This window comes from Magallana gigas, chromosome 7 (genome assembly GCF_963853765.1).
Source record: "Magallana gigas chromosome 7, xbMagGiga1.1, whole genome shotgun sequence".
In the NCBI taxonomy this organism is placed as follows: domain Eukaryota; kingdom Metazoa; phylum Mollusca; class Bivalvia; order Ostreida; family Ostreidae; genus Magallana; species Magallana gigas.
The window spans coordinates 5527814-5551548 of NC_088859.1; the positions used below are offsets into that span (position 1 = coordinate 5527814).

Below are 23735 nucleotides of genomic sequence, written 5' to 3' on the forward strand. Positions count from 1 at the left end.
CTGAGAGACAAAACACCATATGCAGGTTGTGAAGGTATAATGCTACATAAGGAAAGTTGACTAATGAAAAATTGAAGTTATCGCGTTTATCATTATACCCGCACTTTCTAAAGAAAGTTCGGGTATATTGTTGTTACCCTGTTCCGTCCGTCCGTCCGTCTTTCACGTTTTACTTTCTCAAACTGCTCTTACATCTTTTTTCCCGATTACGACAAAGAGCCTACGGCGGATGTGACCGGTCAGCAAAGGATCCTCACTCCTCATAGGCACCTGATCCTACCTCTATCTTTTTAGAGGACCGTGTTGCTTTGCTTTGAATTTGTATTTCGTTTTATTGATTTTGAGATGGTTGACAGTTTGTTATTGTCATTTTTTATTACGTAGGTGTAAATGAGCAAGTCATTTTCTTATTTTATTTTTAATTATCATGAAATGAACACAACTTTTTTTTACTTATAAATGATATCGCTATTAATGATAAAAAAAATAAAATCATCAATATGCAATGCGTGTCACCTTTAAATGTTAATTTGTATCAAGTATTACATACAAAACACATTACAGTGTCATAAAAATGTCATTATCATTATAAGTGATCAATAAGACGCGTTGTGGGGAAAGAATACCAAATAAGGATTATTGCAAAATTGTAAATATAATTTTTTTTAATGTAATGGTCAACTGCCTTATCTTTCTTTTTAGAATTTAAGATTAATGTTTGTTGCAGTTGGAAAGCAAAATATGTACATGTTTTAGTACATAGGTTTAAATGCTTAATTTCTTTACAACTTTTAGAACATGGATACCATAATTTCTCTCAAATCAACTTCACATTGGGAAAATGTCATTATTTATTTTTTCTTCTAACTTTTCTAAAGTGAATAAGTAAATGTTTTGCAAAAAAGCAGTATCTTCATATTGAAGATAGAGTCATTCGAAAAGATTTATATTTTTGTAAAATGCATCTGTAAATGCTACCATGTACAAATACAATATTGTTGTATGTAAGAATCAAAACATTCTAAATATGCAGAAATTTAGATATTGGTCTGTTATAAATGCAATATTATTTACCCAAGTTCTATACAATATTTTTGTGTTTCACTGGTAATGATAATTTATATTTTCAATGCATGTAGTGTGTACAGAACAATAAATTTGGACGTCACTTGAGTAGAATTACACCTTAAATGAAAAAAATGGCTGCACTCTTTCTTTTAGAATGTAAATGTTAACATGTGGCTAACATAGTAAACCTTAATTAGTGACCGAGTCTTATGAACAGTAACATTAAAATCAACGATTCAGGTCAAAGATCACATGGCAATGTTAAATACAAAAAATTACGAATTACACAAGTGCGGTTTTCCAGATTATAGATAATGAAGTAAGCGTACACACATCAGCATTCTTTTCACATTTATTTTATTTTTTTCACTTTTTTATTACAACAATACTATTATGCAATTAATTTTAGCATGTTTATTACATAAATTATTAATTATTCATTACAAATTTTTATGTGTCTTTAATAATAAAACAAGAATCATAATTAAATGTGATTTTTAATTAAGTTCCCTAAAAATAATTTGGAGAATTAAAAAGTCTGATTAAGACAACACCTTGTGAACTCAAACTTTACAAGCATACTTGAAAGTGCTTGCAACGTGTAATTAAGCCTGATATGTTATCTTGTTTTATTTAGCATCTTTGTCAATTTACAAGAACGATTTTATGATAGGCTTTACACTTAATACCATGGCAAAAGTGGTTCTATAAGAAGAAAAACAGGTCTCATTTTTACAAAGGTTGATATGGATTATGTCCGTTTTTAATCATGGACTGCTGCAAGACGGGATTTCACTTATTACCGTAAACGCAGTATGAGCTGTTTTGTCTATGGTGAGTAACTGAATAACGGCCATGTTTGTCGTTATTTACACAAAGAAAGTAATTTATAATCATGTTTTTTTCGATATTCATATTTAGTTGATCTATTAAATATTTCGAAAAATCTTTTCCTAAACATTTAAAATCTACTTCAAAACATTTTGAGGAAAATCTCCTTTAAACTAGGATTTGTCAAATAGATAAAATAATTCAATTTGACAAACATTAAAAATCAGAAAGATTGTTATTTAAATTTAAATTTAGCCATAAACAAGAACAAAAAAGGTACTTGAGTCACACGTTGATCTAACCATCTTTGGAATGGGCGTTCATATGTATTGAAATATATTTCAACCAAAGAGCTTTTATTTAGGGAAAGAAACTCAGAAGCTTTCCAATTGATTCATCCAGGTTGACCGGATATCTTAACCATAAACTTATTAGGAAGAAAAAGGAAAAAAAACCAAATGCATTAAAAAGACTTGTTTTGTAGAAAAAACTATATCTAAACTGTTTGAAGGCGTTATCTAAATATTAAAATGGTCTTGCACAGAAAGAGTTGCTTTTCTTTGCCTGCAGATCCTTCCTTGTGCATTATGTTGTAGGCCCTGACACTCATAAAACATAATCAATATATGCGATAATGAGTTTAAATAAGGAATAAGGAATCATTCTTTGAGTATTATGAGGTGATAATTTCGGTCGGGGTGTGATCAAATCCAATAAAGCCCGAAGGGCTTTATGATAGATTTGATCACACCCCGACCGAAATTATCATCTCATAATATTCAAAGAATGATTCCTTATTACTTATATTTATATAATTTTAAGCCATCGTACGATTATATATTTAAATATTGATAAGAAACTCCGCTGGCGCCTCGATTTGGCGTCATTTGTATTATGGGTTATATAGTACAAAATCGATATGTAGTGTTATCACAGGCAAAGACACTGGAAAATGTAAATATATAAATCAAGGGCAAAACATTGTATTTGTCAACTGACAGGTGGATATAATTAAAATTAAAATGAAATGGCAAGATTCTGCTGCCAGTGTTTTCAAAATGTGCATATTTTGGCTTAATATTTTGACTTTGGTTTCATAGATAGATAATCATGTGATTTCATTCTGATGTGTTCCGTCCACTAGGTAGAAAATTTAGAATCCTTATTTTACTGCAGCATTTGCCAAATTTGAATGTGGCCACACTTGTGTACCTCTTTGAAACTTTTAAAACTGAGGGATAGTGCATAAATGCTTCTACCTGCAAAATTTCGTAGAAGTACCCAAGTGTAGCCAATATGTATTTTTTAAATTTTTAAAATTTTAGCAACAGAAAATAAAACAGACCACTCCATTTTAGAGTAATTATTTTCTTACTTACTTTTTATGGAAATAGCAGAATTTAATTAATAATGATGAAGAATTATTTGTGATTATTTACAAAATCATCATTTTATTAAATATTTGAAGAGGAAATGCATATTAACTGAACTTTAAAATGTTTCATCTAGTAATTTTATACTGTGCAATCATGCTTACATCGTGCATCATCAATGACGTCATAGTTTGACGTTTGCGATGTCAGTTGAATCTGTACATGGAATCTTGAGTTATTTCAGTATTTTGCCAATATAACTTACCAGTAAAGTCTGCATTTTTTAAAAGCATTATTTCTATGTACCACGGTATTATTCAATTGCAGCAGATTATGAGATACATGAACATTGGTAACAAACAGAAAAAATAAATTATGGCAAAGTTAACAGGGCGCCTGTAAAGTGCGAAACGAAATCGAAACGAAACAAAACGAAACAAAACCAATCGAAAGAAAGCGAAACCAAACGAAACCAAACAAAAAAATCAAAACGAAACGAAACGGAATTTAAACAAAACTAATATCAATTTTGACTACATAAAAGTGAAAAAAAATTCATTGAAATAAATGTCTGGACCATGAAATATAACTACCTGTATGTTTCAGAACACCGCTGTAAATTTTCAAAAACTTGTGTTCGAAAAACTATAAAAAAGAAGATGAGTGAATAAGATGGTACAACTGCCCATTTGGTTTAGTCGTAAAATACAACTTCAAATTTAACACTTTTTCAATTAAATATATTTGATATGTTATGATACAAGTTTACAAAAGGGTAATTTCTAACTATATTCAGTTTGAAATTTTCCAAAAAATGATCAGAAAAAAATAATAAATACTTAAGTTTTGGTGGTATCTAACCTACAACCTAAAACATATGTTCTATAAGGTTACCTAATGTCTGGTGCTCTAACCACTGAGCCATTTTATTCGCAACAAAGTGTGTTGTTTCAATGCTTTATGAGACGTTGGCCACGGATTTACGGACTTGTATTATTTTTCTACACCGTTTAATTGTTGGGCTACAAAATTACATTTTTAAAGTATAATGGATCACCCTATACATTTTTGTTGATTAAAATCGGTTTAAATTCTATTAAACCGCGTTGAGACTATACCAAAAATATGGAGCTCAGACCCACTCTATAAAAAAAGGCATTGAAGTTATAAAAATGACATTATTTGGAAGGTCTGAGACACATATGCCCAGTTTGAAATCAACCTATTACAAGTATTTGAAATACTGAAGGGTTACAAACCGTTGTTACGTTAAACATACATTGTTTTTAATTATTTTTAAAACCATTTACTACATTAAATGATATTTTAATTTTGCAGTATCTAATCATTCCTCATATGGACATTTTGCACGCCTTATTCACCCATCTTTTTGTGTAGATTTTATGCAATTCATCGTTGAAGAAGGTGCACCAGAAATGTAGATATTATAAAATTCATCGTTGAAGAAGATGCACCAAAAAGTAGTTACAGCATATCATCATTTTGGCAAGACATTTCTATTTATCAATCAAAATTTCAGCGTCAATCGTATAATTATAAGCAAGATACCGGGTACATAACTTGGTATTTCCTATTCAGAATGAACAAAAGCATGGCCTCAGTTCTGTGAGCACAACCCTGTATCTTGCTCATAATTCGAAACTTGACACAGCTTAGTAAAGAGAAAATTGTAAACAATTAAAATAAAAGAAACATGAACTAAATTAAAAAGAAAGAAAGAGCACAATATTTATACTTATATATTTCTAGCAGCAAAAACAACCTCACATTTAGACTGAAAATGCAGAGCATCTTTACAAAACACGTTTCATTATAATCAACCATAACGTTGAGATCGTACCGAATTACCAATAGAATGTATAGTATTTATAATATAATATGTTGTTACTGCATCAGATTTTGCTCATTTTACGCAGGTAAACAATTTACTGTCTGATTTACCGAAGTCTTTATTTCATTCGATACGTAAACATTCCAAAATACAGGCAATATTTCCATAATGCAAAAACGAAATTCAAAACAACATAAAAACACGGTCACGAGTGAAAATGTCAACGCTTTGAAAGATTTAACCTCAATTCACTTCTCGAAATCGGCACAAATATATTAGCATGTTTCAAATATCCCTTCGTATGTAATAAACTACTGCACAACAGGCAAAGTTATCTTTGTCAGTTTGACCCGTTTGTCTTCATTCAGACATTCAAACAATAGAATTTTCGTTTTCGATATGGAATACCGAACCCAAAGTTACAAACTGACCGCGATTATTTCGTAAATTACTCGAATTTGAAACAGAATTCGCCGAAAATTTTTGCAATTTATATTTTCCTTTCCATAAGGATTATTTATGCAAAATTACGTTGAATATGACTCGGTAGTTCTGGAGAAGAAGATTTTTAAAAATGCACCCCCTTTTCTACACTTTCGATGTTTTCTCCGCTTTGAACACAGATAGGTCTTTCATTTCTGCAATTTATATTTGCCTTTTCATAAGGATGCTTTGTGCCAAATTTGGTTGAAATTGGCTAAGCGGGTTTAGAGAAGAAGTTCAAAATGTAAAAAGTTTACAGACAGACGGACGGACGGACGACGGACAAAAGGTGATTAAAATAGCTCACTTGAACTTTCAGCTCAGGTGAGCTTAATACTGTAGCAAGACACTTTTGAGTTCATCGGAACACAATTCAGTCATTTTGGAGACGTTTTCAATAATCTGGCAACACTCAGGATCGACCGCGCTCTGTGAGACCTCGTGTGACGTCACGTCAACAGGACAACCACATTAGACTTGTGCATCTGAGAAATCGTTTCCAGAGAGCAAGTTTGACTGCCCGTAGCATTTCATGGCTTCGACTAATTAGTCCAAGAACTATGCGTAATCGTCTTTATTTAGATAGCAGTGACGGGCGTTGTAGGGTGTATCGTCGCGTTTGGGAGTGTTACCAGGAAGCTTGTGTTGTGCAACGTCGATAATTTGGTGGTGGTAGCGTTATGGTGTGGGGTGAAATATCAGCATGTGGAAGGACCCCTCTACAAATTGTCAATGGAAATCACACCGGCGTACGCTATCGAGATGAAATTATTCACGTCATGTGATACCCTTCATACAGAGACATCAAAATCACATCACTCTGCTGCAAGACAACGCAAGGCTACACGTCGCACGTGTAGTCATAGGGACTTGTTTGTTCAACAGAATGTCGATGTCTTGCCTTGGCCTGCTGTTTCCCCCGATTTGTCGTCGATTGAACACGTCTTGGATAAAATGAAAAGACTTTACGCCGTTTACCAAATCAGCCAGTGACATCGGCTGATATAGGTCAGGCTTTAACCATGATCTGGAACAACATCCCTAAAGCATTTCTGAACACTTTAGTGGCATCAATGAGGCGTCTCTGTCAAGCATGCGTGAACAAAAATGGTGGTCACACGCGTTATTAATTTTGTTAATTCAATTTCAAATAACAGTGACTTTCGAGTGTGCTATAATTGACGTTATTCGACGTTGACATTAAAGTGTTATGAGATGTTGTTACGAATACATGTGTTAACAGTATTACAAAAATTAAAATTTGTTCATTGTAATTTTTAAGTGTTTTTTCATATGTTAAATATGCACAGTTTCTTTTTTTCGCTAGTATATTTTTCTATAACCAATAGTTAGTATTTGACTTTTGTAAACATGGTAAACTTTCAATTGAAAAATTAAGTTATTCCTCGTTTTTAGACAAACAATAAATTTTATCAATGCAAAGTCATTTGACACAATGCTTTGGTGCCTCAGAAACTAATTGTTTTGATCTTAGTTCTATTTTTTGTGAAAATAAAATACCCAACGTTTGGCTAAAGTTGTGCTCTCTCTGAGCGTGCTCCATGTTACTGTCGTATTTCGGAGAATGTTTCTGTTTGTGTTTTTGTGTGCAGCAAACATTTCGACCACATGATCACCCTAGCCATTGAGATATTCCACCATCGGGTTAATCAGGACTCTTCTTTCTGATACACCTGGGCCAGGAAATCCGGAACAGGTCAGACCTAGACATAACAACACCATTGCTCTTCTTTATACAGTGTAAAAGCTTGAAACCTAAACATAACATAAAAATGTCTCTCTGACGTGAACTTATATTTTATGCCCCTAATTCATCACACAGACACCGATCAATGATTTTGAAAGGGTAAAATAACTGCATTTATTTGCGCACTGAATTACTGGAACCAGTTCTTGTTCTTGAACTCTGACAATTATACATATGTTTCCGTTTAAGAAACAATAGGCCCATGGACCACATCGCTCACCTGAGCAACAATAGGTATGATAAAATCAGCTTCATGGAGTCATAATACAAAATATAATAATTGTAGATCTTGTATAAATAAAGATCCATTTCCCCTTGGATATCCTTCTGTTTTTAATCAAGTCCCTGGTCTAACAGGATGATTTTATAGTCATATCATATGTTGAGCATTGCAGTTCTCAAAAAGATCCTAAGCAATTGTTTTATATATGGAATATAAACCTACATCAAACTCTGAACCCCTTGTGATGCCCAAGAATCGTCCAGATGCCAAAATCAAAACAATTTTAAAGAAAGAGCAATATGTCAAAAGACTTGCAAATAAGTAAAAAAAATTATTATAACATTTCATTTTTGTGAATAAATAAATTGTTTTCCTAAACTTATCAAATTGGATCCCAAATGTGGCTGCACCCTATTCCTCAAGATGTTGATTTAAACAAATTTGAATCTATATAACTGAGGTTGCTTTCACTAAAGTCAGTTTTTCTAGGCAAATTGTTTTTTAGGAAAAGTTTGTGAAGATTTTTCTCAATACATTCCTATGTAAATTTTTGTCCCCCTCCCACCCCCATCCCCCAATATTGTGACCCGATCCTACCCCCAGAGATCATGATTTTAAAAAACTTAAATCTTCCCTACCTGAGGATCCTTCAACACAAGTTTCAGCTTTTCTAGCCAATTGTGTTTTGAGAAGAAGATTTTTAAAGATTTTTCTCTATTAATTTCTATGTAAAAATTTGACCCCCCATTGTGGCCCAACCCTACCCTACGGGGATGATGACTTGAGCAAACTTGAATCATTCCTACGTAAGGATGCTTCCACACAAGATTAAGCTTTCCTGGCTGATTAAGTTCTGAGAAAAATATTTTAAAGGTTTACTCAATATATTCCTACGTAAAAGATCGACCCCACCCCCCTTTGTGGCCAAACCCTACCCTCTGAGGATCATGATTTTAACAAATTAATTCTACCCTACCTGAGGATGTTTCTACACAAGGTTAAACTTTCCTGGCTGATTAATTTATGAGAAGAAGATTTTGAAGATTTACTGTATATATTCCTATGTAAAAATTCTACCTTCGCCCCACCTGTTGTGGCCCCACCCTTCTTGTGGGGGTCATGATTTGAACAAACTTGAATCTACACTACCTGAGGATGCTTCCACTTAAGTTTCAGCTTTCTTGGCAAATTGGGTTTAGAGAAGATTTTTGAAAATTTCTCAAAAATTTTCAATATAAATTCCTTATTATCTCCCCTTGAACATGATTGCGGTCTTTAACTTTAACAACTTTGAATCCCTTTGCCTAAAGATGCTTTGTGCTAAGTTTGGTTGAAATTGGCCAAGTAGTTCTGGAGAAGATGTTGAAAATGTGAAAAAATTACAGACAGACAGACAGACAGACAGACAGACAGAGACACATAGATGACAGACAAAATGTGATCAGCAAAGCTCACTTGTACTTACAGCTCAGGTGAGGTGAAAACAATACTACATTCATAAGAGCATTCTATAGAGAAGTTTTTTTAAGTGGATACTTGAAAAAACACAATGAAACATGAAATTCAATCCTTTTTTCAAAGCTATACAAATTTATTCTAGCAAGAGTGTAATTAAATTATTCTGAATTGATTGCACATCTACACAGCTTACCACCACACCGATCACCAACACCCCCCCCCCCCGCTACACTGCTTACCACCACACCGATCACCAATCCCCCACCACACGGCTCACCACCACACCGATCACAAGCCCCCACCCCCTCTACACGGCTTACCACCACACCGATCACCAACCCCCACCCCCTCTACACGGCTCACCACCACACCGATCACCAACCCCCCACCCCCTCTACACAGCTTACCACCACACCGATCACCAACCCCCCACCCCCTCTACACGGCTTATCACCACACCGATTACCAACCCCCACCCCCCTCTACACAGCTTACCACCTCACCGATCACCAACCCCCACCCCCTCTACCTTTAACAAAAGCGTGGATTTATAAAAGATCCAAGTATTGAAGTCTAGAAGTCTTACCAAAAGAAGTATAATCAAACACCGAGGCATTGAGCGTCTTATTCTGGAAGTTGGAGTAGTCCAAGTAGTACTTATCGTAGTGAGAGCCTAGCAGTGTATCGTAACCCATCATCTCGTAGCGGACCGGGGCAGACGTTTCAGAGTCCACCCACATGGTGTACGTGTTCTTCTTTTTCCCATGGGTCATGACCCTCACCCATTTATCTGTCATGGTCGATCCTATTGAATCCTGTCCAACTTTCTAAAAAAAATATCATCAGAAATCATCCATTGTGTAACAGTTACTTTATAAGCATTTATAACAAACATGCATGAAAACTAATTAGAGACTGAAAGATTTTGTAATTACACATCAATGTGTGTATATACATGTAAACCTTTTTTATTCGCTTTCTATAATATTCATAATCCAATCAACTTCAGAGAAGCTAGACTAATGGTACCAATGTACTAATTGTATATTGATGGTCACTAATGTACTAACTGTGTACTAATGGTAACCAATGTAAAAATAATGTACTGATGGTAACCAATGTACTAATTGTGTACTGATGGTACCTAATGTACTAATTGTATACTGATGGTAACTAATTTACCTACTGTGTACTGATGGTAACCAATGTACTAATTGTGTACTAATATCCCTGACCTTAAAGTCTGTGAGGTCTGGTAGGACGGACTGTATTGGAGAACTTCCGTTGACAAGGAAACAGGACTTCTTGTTAAGCACCAACTCTGTGGTCATGTATGCGATCTTAATGCTGGTGTTTTTGGCTTGTAACTGCATGGTGACAACCAAGTCTGTCAAATATCACACAAAAAGGGCATTATATAATTTAATAACTATAAGTTTGATTAAAAGCAGACAGAATTCTGAGTACACAATATAGTGTTCTGATGGTTTCTCTGATGACCTAACCCCCGTAATAATCTATGCGACTCTGGTTGGTCGTGGCGTCATAGTACGCTGTGAACGGTTCTTTTAGTTCTGCGTACGGCAGCTGTAGTACCCCCTCCACTGTATAGGAATTCCCCCAGAGTGGAACATTGTCACGCAGCGAGGTGGACCACACTGAAAAGAAAACCAAGGTGATATGATCTTATGAAATTAGAAAACTACAATGCCAGTATGATATATAACATTAAACTTTAGATAATTTCTTTTTTTTTTTTAATTTTGAAAACAATTTCCAAATTTTAGTTTTGACCATGCCATGTTATAAATAGGATTTTATTGAAAGTCATTGCATTCTCTCACCAGAGGTCGTGCTACACAAGCTTCGTCATTGAACAAAATAAATTTCATTCATTGGATAAACATGAACAAGAGCTATATATAGTTTTGTTCAACAAATTATGCTATTGTTTTGAATGTTTTCACTTATTTACAAATCTGAATATTGTTGACTATTCATTTATCATAAAATGTCTCAGGAACACCACTAATAAAACGAACGTGTCAACTTATACATACATGTTTCCTGTAATGGCTCTCTATATAGCACAACAGGAAATAGAAAAATTATTCATCTTTCCTAGAATAAAATGGAAAATTTAACAGAAAAATTTCCTTCTCTACTGACTATAAAAGCCAACAGAACTTGGCACTATAATAGAGTAGGTTCAAATTAATCTTTTTATTTTGGATATAAAAGCATCACTAGTGTATATTGCATTTATTACAACATAAACGGACAGTCGTTGTACCTAATTACAGTGATTTAGACATTTAGTCTCCAACCACGGTGGAATGGCTTTTTCCTCTCTCTACGGGTCGTCTCGTGTGTGAGTACAATTTTGATATCTTTACTCTATCAATTACCAGTAACAAACATTTTACTATAATCGAAACATTTAACTTTTCTCAATAAGCTTATTTTGTACTAATTAAAAAATACTAACTTACATGAAATATAAATGTGACAAATTCTAGAAAGTGGATGTTTACTTATTTCATAATAAACAAGCAAACAGATAATTTTTGTTTGATACATAACTATTTATATAATAGTGTTGTGTTGTGCATGTACTATGCCTAAATAGTAGTCAGGGTTTGATACATAGTGCACGAGCCGGAGGCGAGTGCACTATGTATCAAACCCTGACTACTATTTAGGCATAGTACATGCACAACACAACACTATTGTTATTATTATGCCGACTGTTGAATATACTGACGTGCTTTGCTATATTTAAGTAGCTGTGGCGTTCGAGTGTTGACAAGTCCCTATAAATTATCACTGGAAAAGCAAGCTTTTGGTTTTTTTCTTCAAATTAATCAACTGATTTGATTGTTTATTTAATCAACAAGTTGTTGTAAAATAAAAAGTCAACAAAGGTTTATGTTCTTTTCAAGAAAACGTCTCGTTTGGCCTTACCGAGAAAACTCGAAATGTTTAGCAGACGAAATCTCAATGAATTTTTTTCTTGTACATTCTTTATCAAGCGTCATTTAAAAAAGCGTTTTTGTGATTCTCATGTAGAATTTCTTTGAAAAATGTTCAATCAATTTGTTCAAAAGTTTATAAGAAACTTTACCTTTAAAATTACCGTCAATAATGAAGTGTTTTTTGGAAAAATGAATAATCTTAATTGCTTGATGTCAGTCGTATATATCTACGTTTTATATATATAAACACCGTAAGACTTGATAACGGTTAATTTAACGTAGCGGTAACGCGTTGGGCTTCAAGATTGAATGATTTTAGCGTCGTCAGTTCGAATCCCGCTGTCGGCGCTCGAAAGATTTTCGTTGAAAACATTTGCCGTGCTCTATTTCGGCAAAGTATGCTTACGCTATATAAATCCTTTAATACTATGCGAAAATAGATGAGTATTGAATATATAGTGACAAACTGACAGAAGGCATAGTAATAACAGGTAGTATATTTAACAAATATGTAATGAACAAATCTTGTTTACACATCAAGAATTGTGAGCCCTATTTCTTACTTATAACTCAAACAACGACATTTTGATTATAGCCGACCATCAGAAAAACGGCATGGAACATAGTAAAAAATTTGTTTAAAAGATGAAAAGTAAAATTGGAAAATTGTTGGCTAAAATCTAACTATGTCCCTTTACGGTGGAATAACACATTGTCACAAAATGGGAAGACCTCTAATCGAAACGATATTTTATTTAATTAAAAGGATTTTATCGAAAGCGACATGTAACTTACTTCATAGCCGAATGGATAACATGTCAGGCTTGTGATCCCTTCATCCCGAGTTCGAATCCCGCAGGGGCTTTTGCTATTACTTATTGTATTGAATTTTTTTGATATTAATTTTTTATCCCCAAACTGCAAATTTTTCCCTTATTTGACATTTGTACAGTTTGTTTTATTATCATATCCTTCATAATTAAATAATTTACTGTTAATTTGAGTGATTTTTCCCAGGTGTGTTATTCCACCTTAACCCTGTATATGATTTTTGTAACTGTGTCAATATTTTCATCACCAAGCAAAGAAAACTGATTTCTGTATTTTTACCTTTGATAAATAAAGAGAAGAATGTATCAATCAAAGGAGTGAGGGATACACATACACACATGCATGCACGCGAACACAAATATACATTTAAATACAAAGTACATGTATTAAGTTTTTGAAGGGATTGCAGATATTAAATTGTCTCTTATTTGCAAATTTGTCATATTCAATAAAAAATGGCTCTAAAATTTTTCAACATTTATATTATTTGTTCTTCAATTATGCCAGAAAAGCCCAAAAAGATATGCTTACAGCTAATCTGAAGACATTCTATAGCCTTTTACTTTAAAAGATAGTTAAAGGGCAATTTTTAGTGAAGAAAGATAAATGCATGTAATGCTAATGATAATATTATGACTTCATTATAAATCATATAATAATTACAATATTAAGAAATTATGCAGCATTTTTCTTTCTTAAAAACCAAAATGTTTTTGGAGGGAACTGATTGTTGATGTTTGTTTGAGAATCAAATGACTCATAAAACATATAGACAAAATGAGATTGACTAATTCCTATCAATACACACAGTAATTCCACTATATCTTACAAAATATGGACACTGTAATTCCTGATTATTGACATCATTTTACCAGTGAGACAGGAACACAGCACTTGTCAGAGTCGGTGTTTGCGGGACTGTGTGAGATAGTTGGGACCTCGCAACTGGTGGCTATCAGGAGGGAGACAGTGGACATCAAGGAGATGGTGGAGAGACGAGCGACATCTGATCATGGGGTCATTGGGATGATGAGTGGAAGTGAAAGAGAAGGGTTTAGACTGAAGGGATCAGATATGGACTCTATGTACTGGCGAAACAACCACCGAGTGATCATGGCCATGTCTCAGTCGGTGTATTACAACACGGCCAATACAACCTTGATTCTCTCCGACAGTTCTGAGAGTCCACCAGGATTCACTTTACTTCAGTTACTGACACCAACAACATCCAGATCAGTCCAATCAGCTTGTGTCAGAATGAATGACAGAGTCTATATATATAGTTCTATTTACAGACAGTTACATGTAACTTATTTATCAATTCGTCATAATTCTACTGTACATGGACCCTGTGCTAGTGGTGTTCGTGCAGGACAAGAATATGATTATGCCTACTGTTTTGTTTGTGACTTCTGGCCTCCGTCTGCCTCCTCGTGGATAAATAGATGTCATGCATGGCCTGATCCTGAAGTTGTTGATGACATTGTCAGAAATGGATGTCACTTCGTAGCAATAGGACACCCATTAGGACCCCATGAAGAGGAAGAATGGAGATGTTCTTTTTCTCAGGCAGAACAGAAATGTGTGTATGCAATGAACCACTGTCAGTTTTTGACTTATGGATTGTTAAAACATTTCCTAAAAGAAGTTATAAATCAACAATCAGAAGAAACCAATGAACTGCTGTGTTCCTATCACATGAAGACAACAGTTTTCTGGGCAATTCAACAAAACACACTACCTCACTGGTGTCCACAAAATCTCCTGGTCGGTTTCTGGGTCTGCTTTAAACTCCTCCTTAAATGGGTGTATGAAGGGATCTGTCCTAACTTTTTCATCCCACAAAACAACCTGTTTCTGACAAAGGTCCATGGCTCAGCACAAAACAGATTGTTCCTACAGTTACATGAATTGTACAAGAAAGGTCTGGCCTGTCTGTTACAGAGTCCCTCTATCAGGTCCTACATCATTAATGTCCTGTACAATCCTAGAGCTTTTGTTTGTACAGATGAGAATAACATGAAGTCTGAATTTGACTGTGATGTAGAATTCTTCTCTGAGATACATCGTAATGCTTTTATACACCCAGAAAATCTCCACAGCTGTGTGAAATACTTATATACAGTAGAACAGTTGGTAGATTCACCCCTGACACAGTACCAAGTTATCACGTTACAGAGACTTACAGCCTCTTTCCTTCAGCACTCTGCTTTTGTATTACACAACATGTACACTAACACAGGTGTCAACAAAAAGATGTATATTGCAGACAAAATATCCTGTCAAATGCTGAAATCAGCAGCCAAGTTTGGGTGTATATCTGACATGTTGAACATTGCCATGTATTATTACAAGACACTCAGATACAGGGAAGCTTTATCTGTTATAGAGATGACAAAGGTCAGGTTAGCACAGCCATATCTGATGTATGGGGTACGTGCAGACAGAGAGAGGTATACTGAGGCTGTAGGGGGACAGTCCTGGTCTACAAAGATGAGACAGGCTGTAGCATGGGATATAAATTTTTACAACACAATCTGTTATATCAATGAACTAATACCAGAACAACAGTCTGCTCTACAGAACAGTTGGCATACATTATGTATCCCAGTGTTTGTAATGTTACACTTTCTAGAGTTCTTGTGTTACACATACATTGATACAACGTTATCACAAGCAGCTCTAGATGAGCTACAGGTCCTAGTCCACCTTGATCAGGGACTGTATGTATCTGATATAGACAGAGACATCTCCTGGGAGATCCTGGGGATCTGTCAACAGATCACAGGGAACCACCAGGCTGCTCTATACTCATACCAACAGTCACTCACACAGTATCCATTTCACAACACACAAACTGCTACACAGAGTAGAATACAAGATATAACAGGAGCTGTCCCACATGAATAAATTACATTTACAATTACTGACACACAAAATTCATACATTTTTCTTAAGTGAAATTACATAAAGCCTTACTAAAAATCAGAGACATAAATAACAGAGATTGGCAGCTGATCACTATCCCGCGATCCCTCTTGTAAAGTGTTCCCGGTTAAATCAGTATATCTTTCTAATAAACAATTATATCGAAATATAAACAGCTAAAACCTATTACCAAAACATTCAAAATATTATATTTTCATGAGTTTATATCATATAAACAATATTAAAAGAGGAGTTTTAGGAGTCAGTTGGCTACCCGTCTCCCGAGATTTCGCCCATGTTTTATAGCTGGCCAATATATTTTCTATATATTAATTTTTTTTCTTCAATTTTTTGTTTCAAAAATGTCTAAAACCTATGCACACTTTTCATTAAAACAATATACTTTTGATTTAAGATCATTATCTCAGTTCACTAAAATGTAGTTTTAAAAGTAAGGTTGGTCCGGTACCATTTTTCAACAACAAAACATGCTAATGGCGGAGTTGCCAATCTCTGTTATTTATGTCTCTGTAAAAATGATGTGTAAGACGAGTTTATGGCTAACACTGGCTTGAGCTGGGTCCGAATCATCAAGTAGGGAATTGCAAGAGATATAATGATTTCATGTATGGCACTTGCTGACTCTGAGACAGTAAATTATCCAAGAGCCTATACAGAGTGAAGAGGCATGGTTTAAATGTGTTGAACATGAATTATATACATGTATGTAAATATGAGAAAAAGCTAGTACATATGTAGTTTATAAAATAAGGCTGGAGGAGTTGAGGCATTCACCCACCCACACACCCAATCCTATGTTCCCTCTATGCTATGCCATAACTAGGCCAGTGAACTAATGGCATTGATCTATTTCATATGACTACCACACACCCAAAGCTATGTTCCCTCTATGCTATAAGCCAGTGAACTATTGACAACTAATTGGAGTTAACTTATCAAATGATTTAATAACAACTCTAAAAATGTTATGAAATTGTGTTGTTATAGCTAGTTATATTGACAATTTAAGAATAGATTTTTAATTTTTTTTAAATAATACTACTAAAATATTTTTATCATAAGTATTATTTTTCTTTTTTAAAACATTTTTTTATCAAATACAATTTCAGTTATTCAATTCATCACAATTTTATGAAAATGAACATGCATCAAAAAGCATAGTAATGCAAAGTAATGCCATGCAATGCAGGCATTAAACTAGATTTTGGAAAGTAATGCATTACATTACCATTACTTGTAATGCTACATTCATGGAATTACAAATTACTATGAAAACATGTAATGCATTGCAATACATTACCATTACATTTAGCATTACCCCAAGCCTGATATAGAGTCACTATCAAACCATTGCGATCATTTTGTTGCATCTCTGTTACTCAGATTTGGTGTTTAATTTCTTTTGATTAGTTTACTGTATCATTAAACTACTGATATTCTGCTTAAAAATCATTTATCAGTAACAATCCATAATTTTGTATCACCTGTTTAGAGATTAAGGGGCCCCTGTTCAAATCAAGGTTTAATCTGCCTTCATTTTTCTAATAACTTTACACAATGAAATTTTGAAACTTTTTATGAAGGAGACTTTTAATTAATGCTTAAGAATGATGCACGAGTGCAAGTGTGTTGTGAGGCAAATAAGTAGACACATTAAAGTATTGTAATTTAAAATGTCTTCAGCATAACTGGTGTCACACATTTCAGAAGCAGTGCAAAGAAAGCTGGATTATTAGAATGAAATTATCGCAGTAAATTTGTATTGACTTGTTGGGTCTTGTTTTGTTGTATAGCACTTTGGTCTATCAACAGATCTCCCCATAGGAATATGAATCGATGTAGTCATGTGACCTGTTCCAAATAGGATCAAGATTCAGCGAACTGAAAATAGACCCAGATGATATTTTGAGATCTATTCTTTTTTGCAGAAGTACACCATATACCTGCAGATATTAATCAATTGATCAATTAATTTTTTTCCTTATAAAATCTTATTCTAACAACATATGTGGGCAGCAGTTTCACCAGTTACGAATCACCATAGCTATTTCAATACAAATCGAATGTCGATAAAACGTTTTGGCCCTGAACACCATCAATTGAACCTACAGAGTATTAGTTTTAATGTATGCCACCCAATTATTGGTATTTTCATAGCCTATACAGTTTGATCAGCACAAAAACAAGGGACAAAATCACCGTTATCATAGTTACTATATCATATACACTAGTCTCTACCGGGTATAACGTTTTGGAATACAGTCGTAGCGCCTTCATCTATCCCATTGTGGTACAATACTAATAATTAAGACTAAGTGAGACATTTAATGAATTCCAGCAGTAGATGTATTAATTCTATCACTAAATTTAGACCTAAAAAATGTGATCAGAATAGCTCACTTGAGCTTTCAGCTAAAAAAGGAAAACAAATTAGATATTTGGATCTGGCACAATTATGGCTCTAATAAATTATAAAATCTAGTTGCCTTTTTTTAAATCTTATATCTTGCAAGTTTTTTGGTATATTAAAATAAATATCAAACCTACTTGATTAATTAATGAAGTTAAGTTGTGAGTGAAAATTAAATGGTCTTACAGATGTTAATAGCATTGCAATTATCTGGATTTATTGCATCGCGAAAGTAGGTAGACTAAGACTGGGTGATATCAAACACAAGATAACCGCATAAATAATATTACAGAATTGAAACTAGCAATTGTAAGTGTTTATTTTATATGTATTAATTTATTTCTCCATATTTTGAATTACCTTTACTAAGTATTTGCCATTTAATTTATAAAGAGTTACTCTATGGAACAGGTCAAAATTCTGGACAGGTCAAACAACTGTATCAATTTTACAGCTAAAAAACTTAATTTTTTCTGTTAGTCCTATTTATCAGCTGTTCAAAATGCGCTGACTTGGTTCCAAAATTAACGCACTTTGAAAAATAATTGAAACTGAATTTTTTTCAGTCTCGACAATTCTCGCTGAAATTAACGGACATGCGGCAAATAAAAATGTCGTTATTGACAATGAGGCCCTTTGACATTCGAAAAAAATTAAAGTAGAGTTTTGCAAATTAGACAAACCTGATTTCACCAAAATTATTGTTAACAATATTTTTCCAACCGCCATCTTCTTGATTCAGCATGTGATTATAATCACGTGATAAGGTAACATGACTTTCTAATTTTAGAATTATATTAGACAAATCGTTCAACAGACATCTCGTCTTCAACGACATGATTTCTAACCACCACTTGCAGGCAACAGACAAGTAGGTACCGGTTTTGTTTAAAATTAGAGGGTCGGTGTAGCAGACTCATTCCAAAAATCTTTTAAAAAGCAAAAAAAAAAATGTATACACTGTATACATATAACTTCAATTTCACTGTTAATTTCCTTATTCTATCTTCAATTGTTTACATGCTCGAACAAATATAGTGGAGGGGGCACTCTATTATAATTCTAAAGACAAGTAATAGCTTTCCAAAAAGCTTGCCTGACTAAACAAAATTATTCAATGGAAGCATCCATGTATCAATTAGGCTATCTTATCATTAGAAATGAATTTTTATTTTCGCTGCTGATCATAAATTTATAAACAGAACGTGCAAATTTAAGACGAAATGTCAGTCTTTTCTTCGATCTAGAACATGTACATATATATCACTTGAAATTCACTTATTTTATAAATTCAATTATTTTTAGGAATGTACACATATCATATAAGTGCATGTAAGCTTGAAAGCTGGAGAGTAAATAGTCGGGTTTTTTTTTTAAAATTATATTTGTTATACTAAGATGTAAAATCAACTGAAAGGCATTTTTAAAAAAATTTCCAACCACATGAAATATAAAAGGGTATACAAACACGTATTGTTTTTTATTGTGTGTGGGCAGCTTCATCAAAATCATCTTGACAAGCAATTTAAAAAGGGTGAATTCTTAAATTCATGAAAAAAAAAACCCTTACTGTAACTTCAATTCAATTAGAATTCCTTATTTGCACTTTTATTTATTGCATGCTCCTACAAAAGTGGAAGGGGGGGGGGCAAATCCATGATATTTCCATTTATCATATAAAGTTAAGAAAAGTGCCAGCTGCCAAAAAATTGGGGAGGGGGAAGCAGCCCCCCCTCACTCCAACCCCTGATGATCCCAGCGCACTCGTCAACTAATCGGTGCGCAAAATTATGGCGCGAAATCCTACTATTACCGTTCACGCAACGAATGGACTCATCCATTGGCAGAAGATCCATGGGGAGGGGGTCAGATGAATTTTTTGACATTTGTTTTGTAACATCTAAATACATGTATATTATACTTTGGATTGGATGTTTTGGAAGAAATTTAACGAATAAAGACTCACACTTGATTAGTAATTGTTAAATGTAGTAATGTACATTTAAGTATGACCCCTTTTCAAGATTAATGAAATCGCCCAACTGAACGAAAATCGGGTCACACCCCGCTTCGGCGATTTAGTTCCTCCTATAAACATTCCAGCTGTATAAATTTATCTTAATTTTAATCCAAACTGATGACTCTCTTGTAATAGTGATAATCCAACACCAATTATAATTTACATTGTACCGTTATAGACAATATGTTACAACTTGTTGCGATGACCCCTCCCCCTTTTTCACCGTTTAAATATAGTGGAATGCTGATCTATTTTTAAATCAGGATTACACACGTGCACTGCATCACGGGCCCTGGAAGTTATTGTAAATATATTGCATGTGCATGTATAAAAAAGTAAGGGTAGGACACTCTTTTTGGGGCGAAATCGGGTTTGACGAAGTCTGGGCGTTCCTCAAACGAAATTTCGCGATAAATCGTTCAAGTATACTTTACTTACGACATATGTATACATTCGTTCCGCTCCAATGCTGTTACGTCGAAGAAAAAGGTGTTTTTATACATCCAAGTGCCTAAGAATTTCGCTAGACTGGTTTACATCCGGTTTAATCGGAAGTGAATCGAAAGATAAGTTCTGATTGGTTAATAATAAAATAAATCTGCTCGTCAATAAGGTGGCGAAACTGATAACAATTTATGGTGAGTATGTATCAAATGTTTGAAAGGAGTTATGCATATAGATACTGGGTAGTTTGGCCTTTCAACAATGAAATGCGAGAATAATGAAGAAGATTGACAAATATCGATAAGAAATTAAAGAATTTATTTCATTATTGACCAATCAGAACTTACCTTTCAATTTACGTTTCGATTCACTGCGATTAAACCGGATGTAAACCAGTCTAGCGAAATTCTTAGGCACTTGGATGTATAAAAACACCTTTTTCTTCGACGTAACAGCATTGGAGCGGAACGAATGTATACATATGTCGTAAGTAAAGTATACTTGAACGATTTATCGCGAAATTTCGTTTGAGGAACGCCCAGACTTCGTCAAACCCGATTTCGCCCCAAAAAGAGTGTCCTACCCTTACTTTTTTATACATGCACATGCAATATATTTACAATAACTTCCAGGGCCCGTGCACTGCATGGTGAACGTCCCTTTTACTTGAAAACTCTTGCTCGCTGTTGTTATTACATGCCATATAACATTTTCATCAATTGTGAATGTAAATGCTGACATCCTAAACATAAATCGGTTGATCTTTTTTGTGAAATATCATGATATTGCTTGTCCCATTGTCTGCACTGTTTCGGAGAATGCAACTTTTAAACCTTAGATATGCCTGACGTCATGACGTCAGGCAACAATTAAAAGATTAATCAAAGTACTGAGAACACTGAAAGACGGGGTCTTGAAATTGTCCTGGATTTTCTCGAATATGCTTTCAAAAAATTTATGAGTTTGAATTAGTTGTTACAATCTATGTTAATTCGGCTTTTTTGCAAGTGTCTGATACTTTGTCTAAATTTTACTTAATCCCGGCTTTCATAATTGTAGAAAATTGACACAGCGGTATATTATGTAAAATAAGACCCCAAGGAACATTTTTTAAAATTTCAGCTAACCGGGAAAATCAAACAACTATATCAAAGTAGATATTTTAATCATTAGATTTATTCAATTTTGTGATCCAAGGGAAAATCTACAAGTCGGACGGCATCCGTAATAAACGTTTTATGAAAACCCCGAAAACTCTAAAACTGCTGAAATAACAAACAAAGTGAACATTTGTAAACCGATAAAAAACACAGACATCTGAGTTAGAGATATTTTTTTTATATACAATAAGATTCCATGAACTTTGACAATAAAAAGATTGTCACGGTCGCCATTTTGATTTTTTAAGACCAACATATCTGACACGATTTTCTTCATTTGTGATTCATGCAAAATTCATAGGTAAAAATAAATCCGTTCGCCACTTACTATTTTTTGTGTAAACTCGTGCATCACCTACACGAATTACGATACAACCGTCCCTTTCATTTAAAATCATACTTCGAAAATCAGAGACATAAATAACAGAGATTGTCAACTCCGCCATTAGCGTGTACATGTTACGGGACCAACCTTACTTTGATCAGAACTACAAGTGCAACAGCAATCTTGTATAAGTCATTTAATTTGAACCTGATAGTGAACATGAACATGAACCTGTAAATATTTCAAGCATGTTTTATTTATGAAATATTTACAAAAACTCTTTATTTAGTTTTTAAATTACTTTTTTAAAACTTATTGACTTTACACAAAGTAATGGTAATGCATTACTTTACTCATATAATGGTAATGTAATGCATTACTTCAAGACAATTAAGTAATGGTAATTTAATGCCCTAATTCATGAAGTAATGGTAATGTAATGCATTATTTTACAATGTAATTCACCCCAAGCCTGATTCCAACTAAGCCGGAAAACATGAACATTAACATTTAACTTGGTTCTTCAATCGATAAGGTTGTATATATTATATGATGTATAAGTCTTCCAAAATGTATAATCTATTATAGATTTTGCTTACAATGCATTGTTTAAAATTTAAATTCAGTTTAATCAACTTAAGAGCCAACGAACGAGAAGGCAAATTCAGACTTGTTTTTATTTTCTTTGTACAAAATTCCCTTAGAGACAAACAGCAGTCATGCCCCAAATAGACTGGAAGCCAATGAAACACCTATTTAATTTGTTAAACATCTGTGTATAACCCGTCCCGATTTTAACTTCGGCTTGCGCATGAAGTTTGGTAGTATTAAGGTGAAAGATTGTCAAAATAAAATTCACAACTTTTCAAAACTGGCACATTGCGTTTGGGAACTTTAATTTCGATTCCACCATCAATCTCTTCTATTGATTAATGAGCTCGTACACCAACTGAATCGTCAACAGCGCTGTACTGTGCATGTGCACGTAACTCATTCCACATTTGAACCCGAGCAAGAATATTTTGATCAATAAAACTTTTTGTTTATTTTCTAAATAGAATTTTGTTTATAGACAGAAGACTTCGAAAGATTGACCCCGATTTACAATAAATTTGATTAAACCAGACCATTTGATCAACCCACTACTAATGTAAACATAGCTGATCAAGAGATCAATGAGAGAAAGGAGCATGCAGGTTTTGAAATCAGATTGAAAGAAAATGCAATTTCATTGGAAATCTGCTTATAAAACTTATCATTTTTGAATTGCAAATTTATTAATTAAATTAATACATGTAACAGATAATTTGCATTAGACAATTCATTTCTTGTATTTGATCGTCATTATAAACATTTGAAACCTTTAGTTTTTCAAGATCCAAAAATGACTTTGGTATTACCTTGATCGTTAGAATGGTTACGTTACATCACAAGACAGTCGACAGGCAACAACTACATGTAATGTTTGATTTCTAAAACCTCAATGTTCATTCCACCTTTATACACAACTCATGGCTTATAATTCTCAACAGACTCCAAACTTTCTTCATTTATATTGTCTACAT

General features: G+C 33.8%; 2 protein-coding genes across 2 annotated transcripts; one reads left to right on the plus strand and one right to left on the minus strand.

Moving 5' to 3' along the window:
• Positions 1-5124: 5124 nt before the first annotated feature.
• LOC105346357 (counting factor associated protein D-like) lies at positions 5125-19010 on the minus strand. Its single transcript, XM_066066147.1, has 5 exons — positions 18905-19010; positions 10562-10714; positions 10292-10443; positions 9643-9883; positions 5125-7331 (listed from the first exon to the last, which is right to left on the minus strand). The coding sequence occupies exons 1-5, from the start codon at positions 18948-18950 to the stop codon at positions 7246-7248; spliced, it is 678 nt and encodes a 225-aa protein (XP_065922219.1). The 5' UTR covers positions 18951-19010; the 3' UTR covers positions 5125-7245.
• On the plus strand, positions 11190-17742 carry LOC117684805 (uncharacterized). Its single transcript, XM_066066137.1, has 2 exons — positions 11190-11427; positions 13738-17742. Exons 1-2 carry the CDS (start codon positions 11393-11395, stop codon positions 15770-15772), a joined length of 2070 nt encoding a protein of 689 aa, XP_065922209.1. The 5' UTR covers positions 11190-11392; the 3' UTR covers positions 15773-17742.
• Positions 19011-23735: the final 4725 nt, after the last annotated feature.

What these genes read in the sequence shown, in the direction of transcription:
- LOC117684805 (XM_066066137.1), top strand. Translation starts at nt 11,393, where the DNA reads ATGGCTTTTTCCTCTCTCTACGGGTCGTCTCGTGT. An exon ending in CTCTACGGGTCGTCTCGTGT is followed by an intron (nt 11,428 to 13,737) that starts GTGAGTACAATT and finishes TCATTTTACCAG; the next exon opens with TGAGACAGGAACACAGCACT.
- LOC105346357 (XM_066066147.1), bottom strand. Translation starts at nt 18,950, where the DNA reads ATGGCGGTTGGAAAAATATTGTTAACAATAATTTTGGTGAAATCAG. An exon ending in TCGCATAGATTATTACGGGG is followed by an intron (nt 10,444 to 10,561) that starts GTTAGGTCATCA and finishes GATATTTGACAG; the next exon opens with ACTTGGTTGTCACCATGCAG. An exon ending in CAGACCTCACAGACTTTAAG is followed by an intron (nt 9,884 to 10,291) that starts GTCAGGGATATT and finishes TATTTTTTTTAG; the next exon opens with AAAGTTGGACAGGATTCAAT.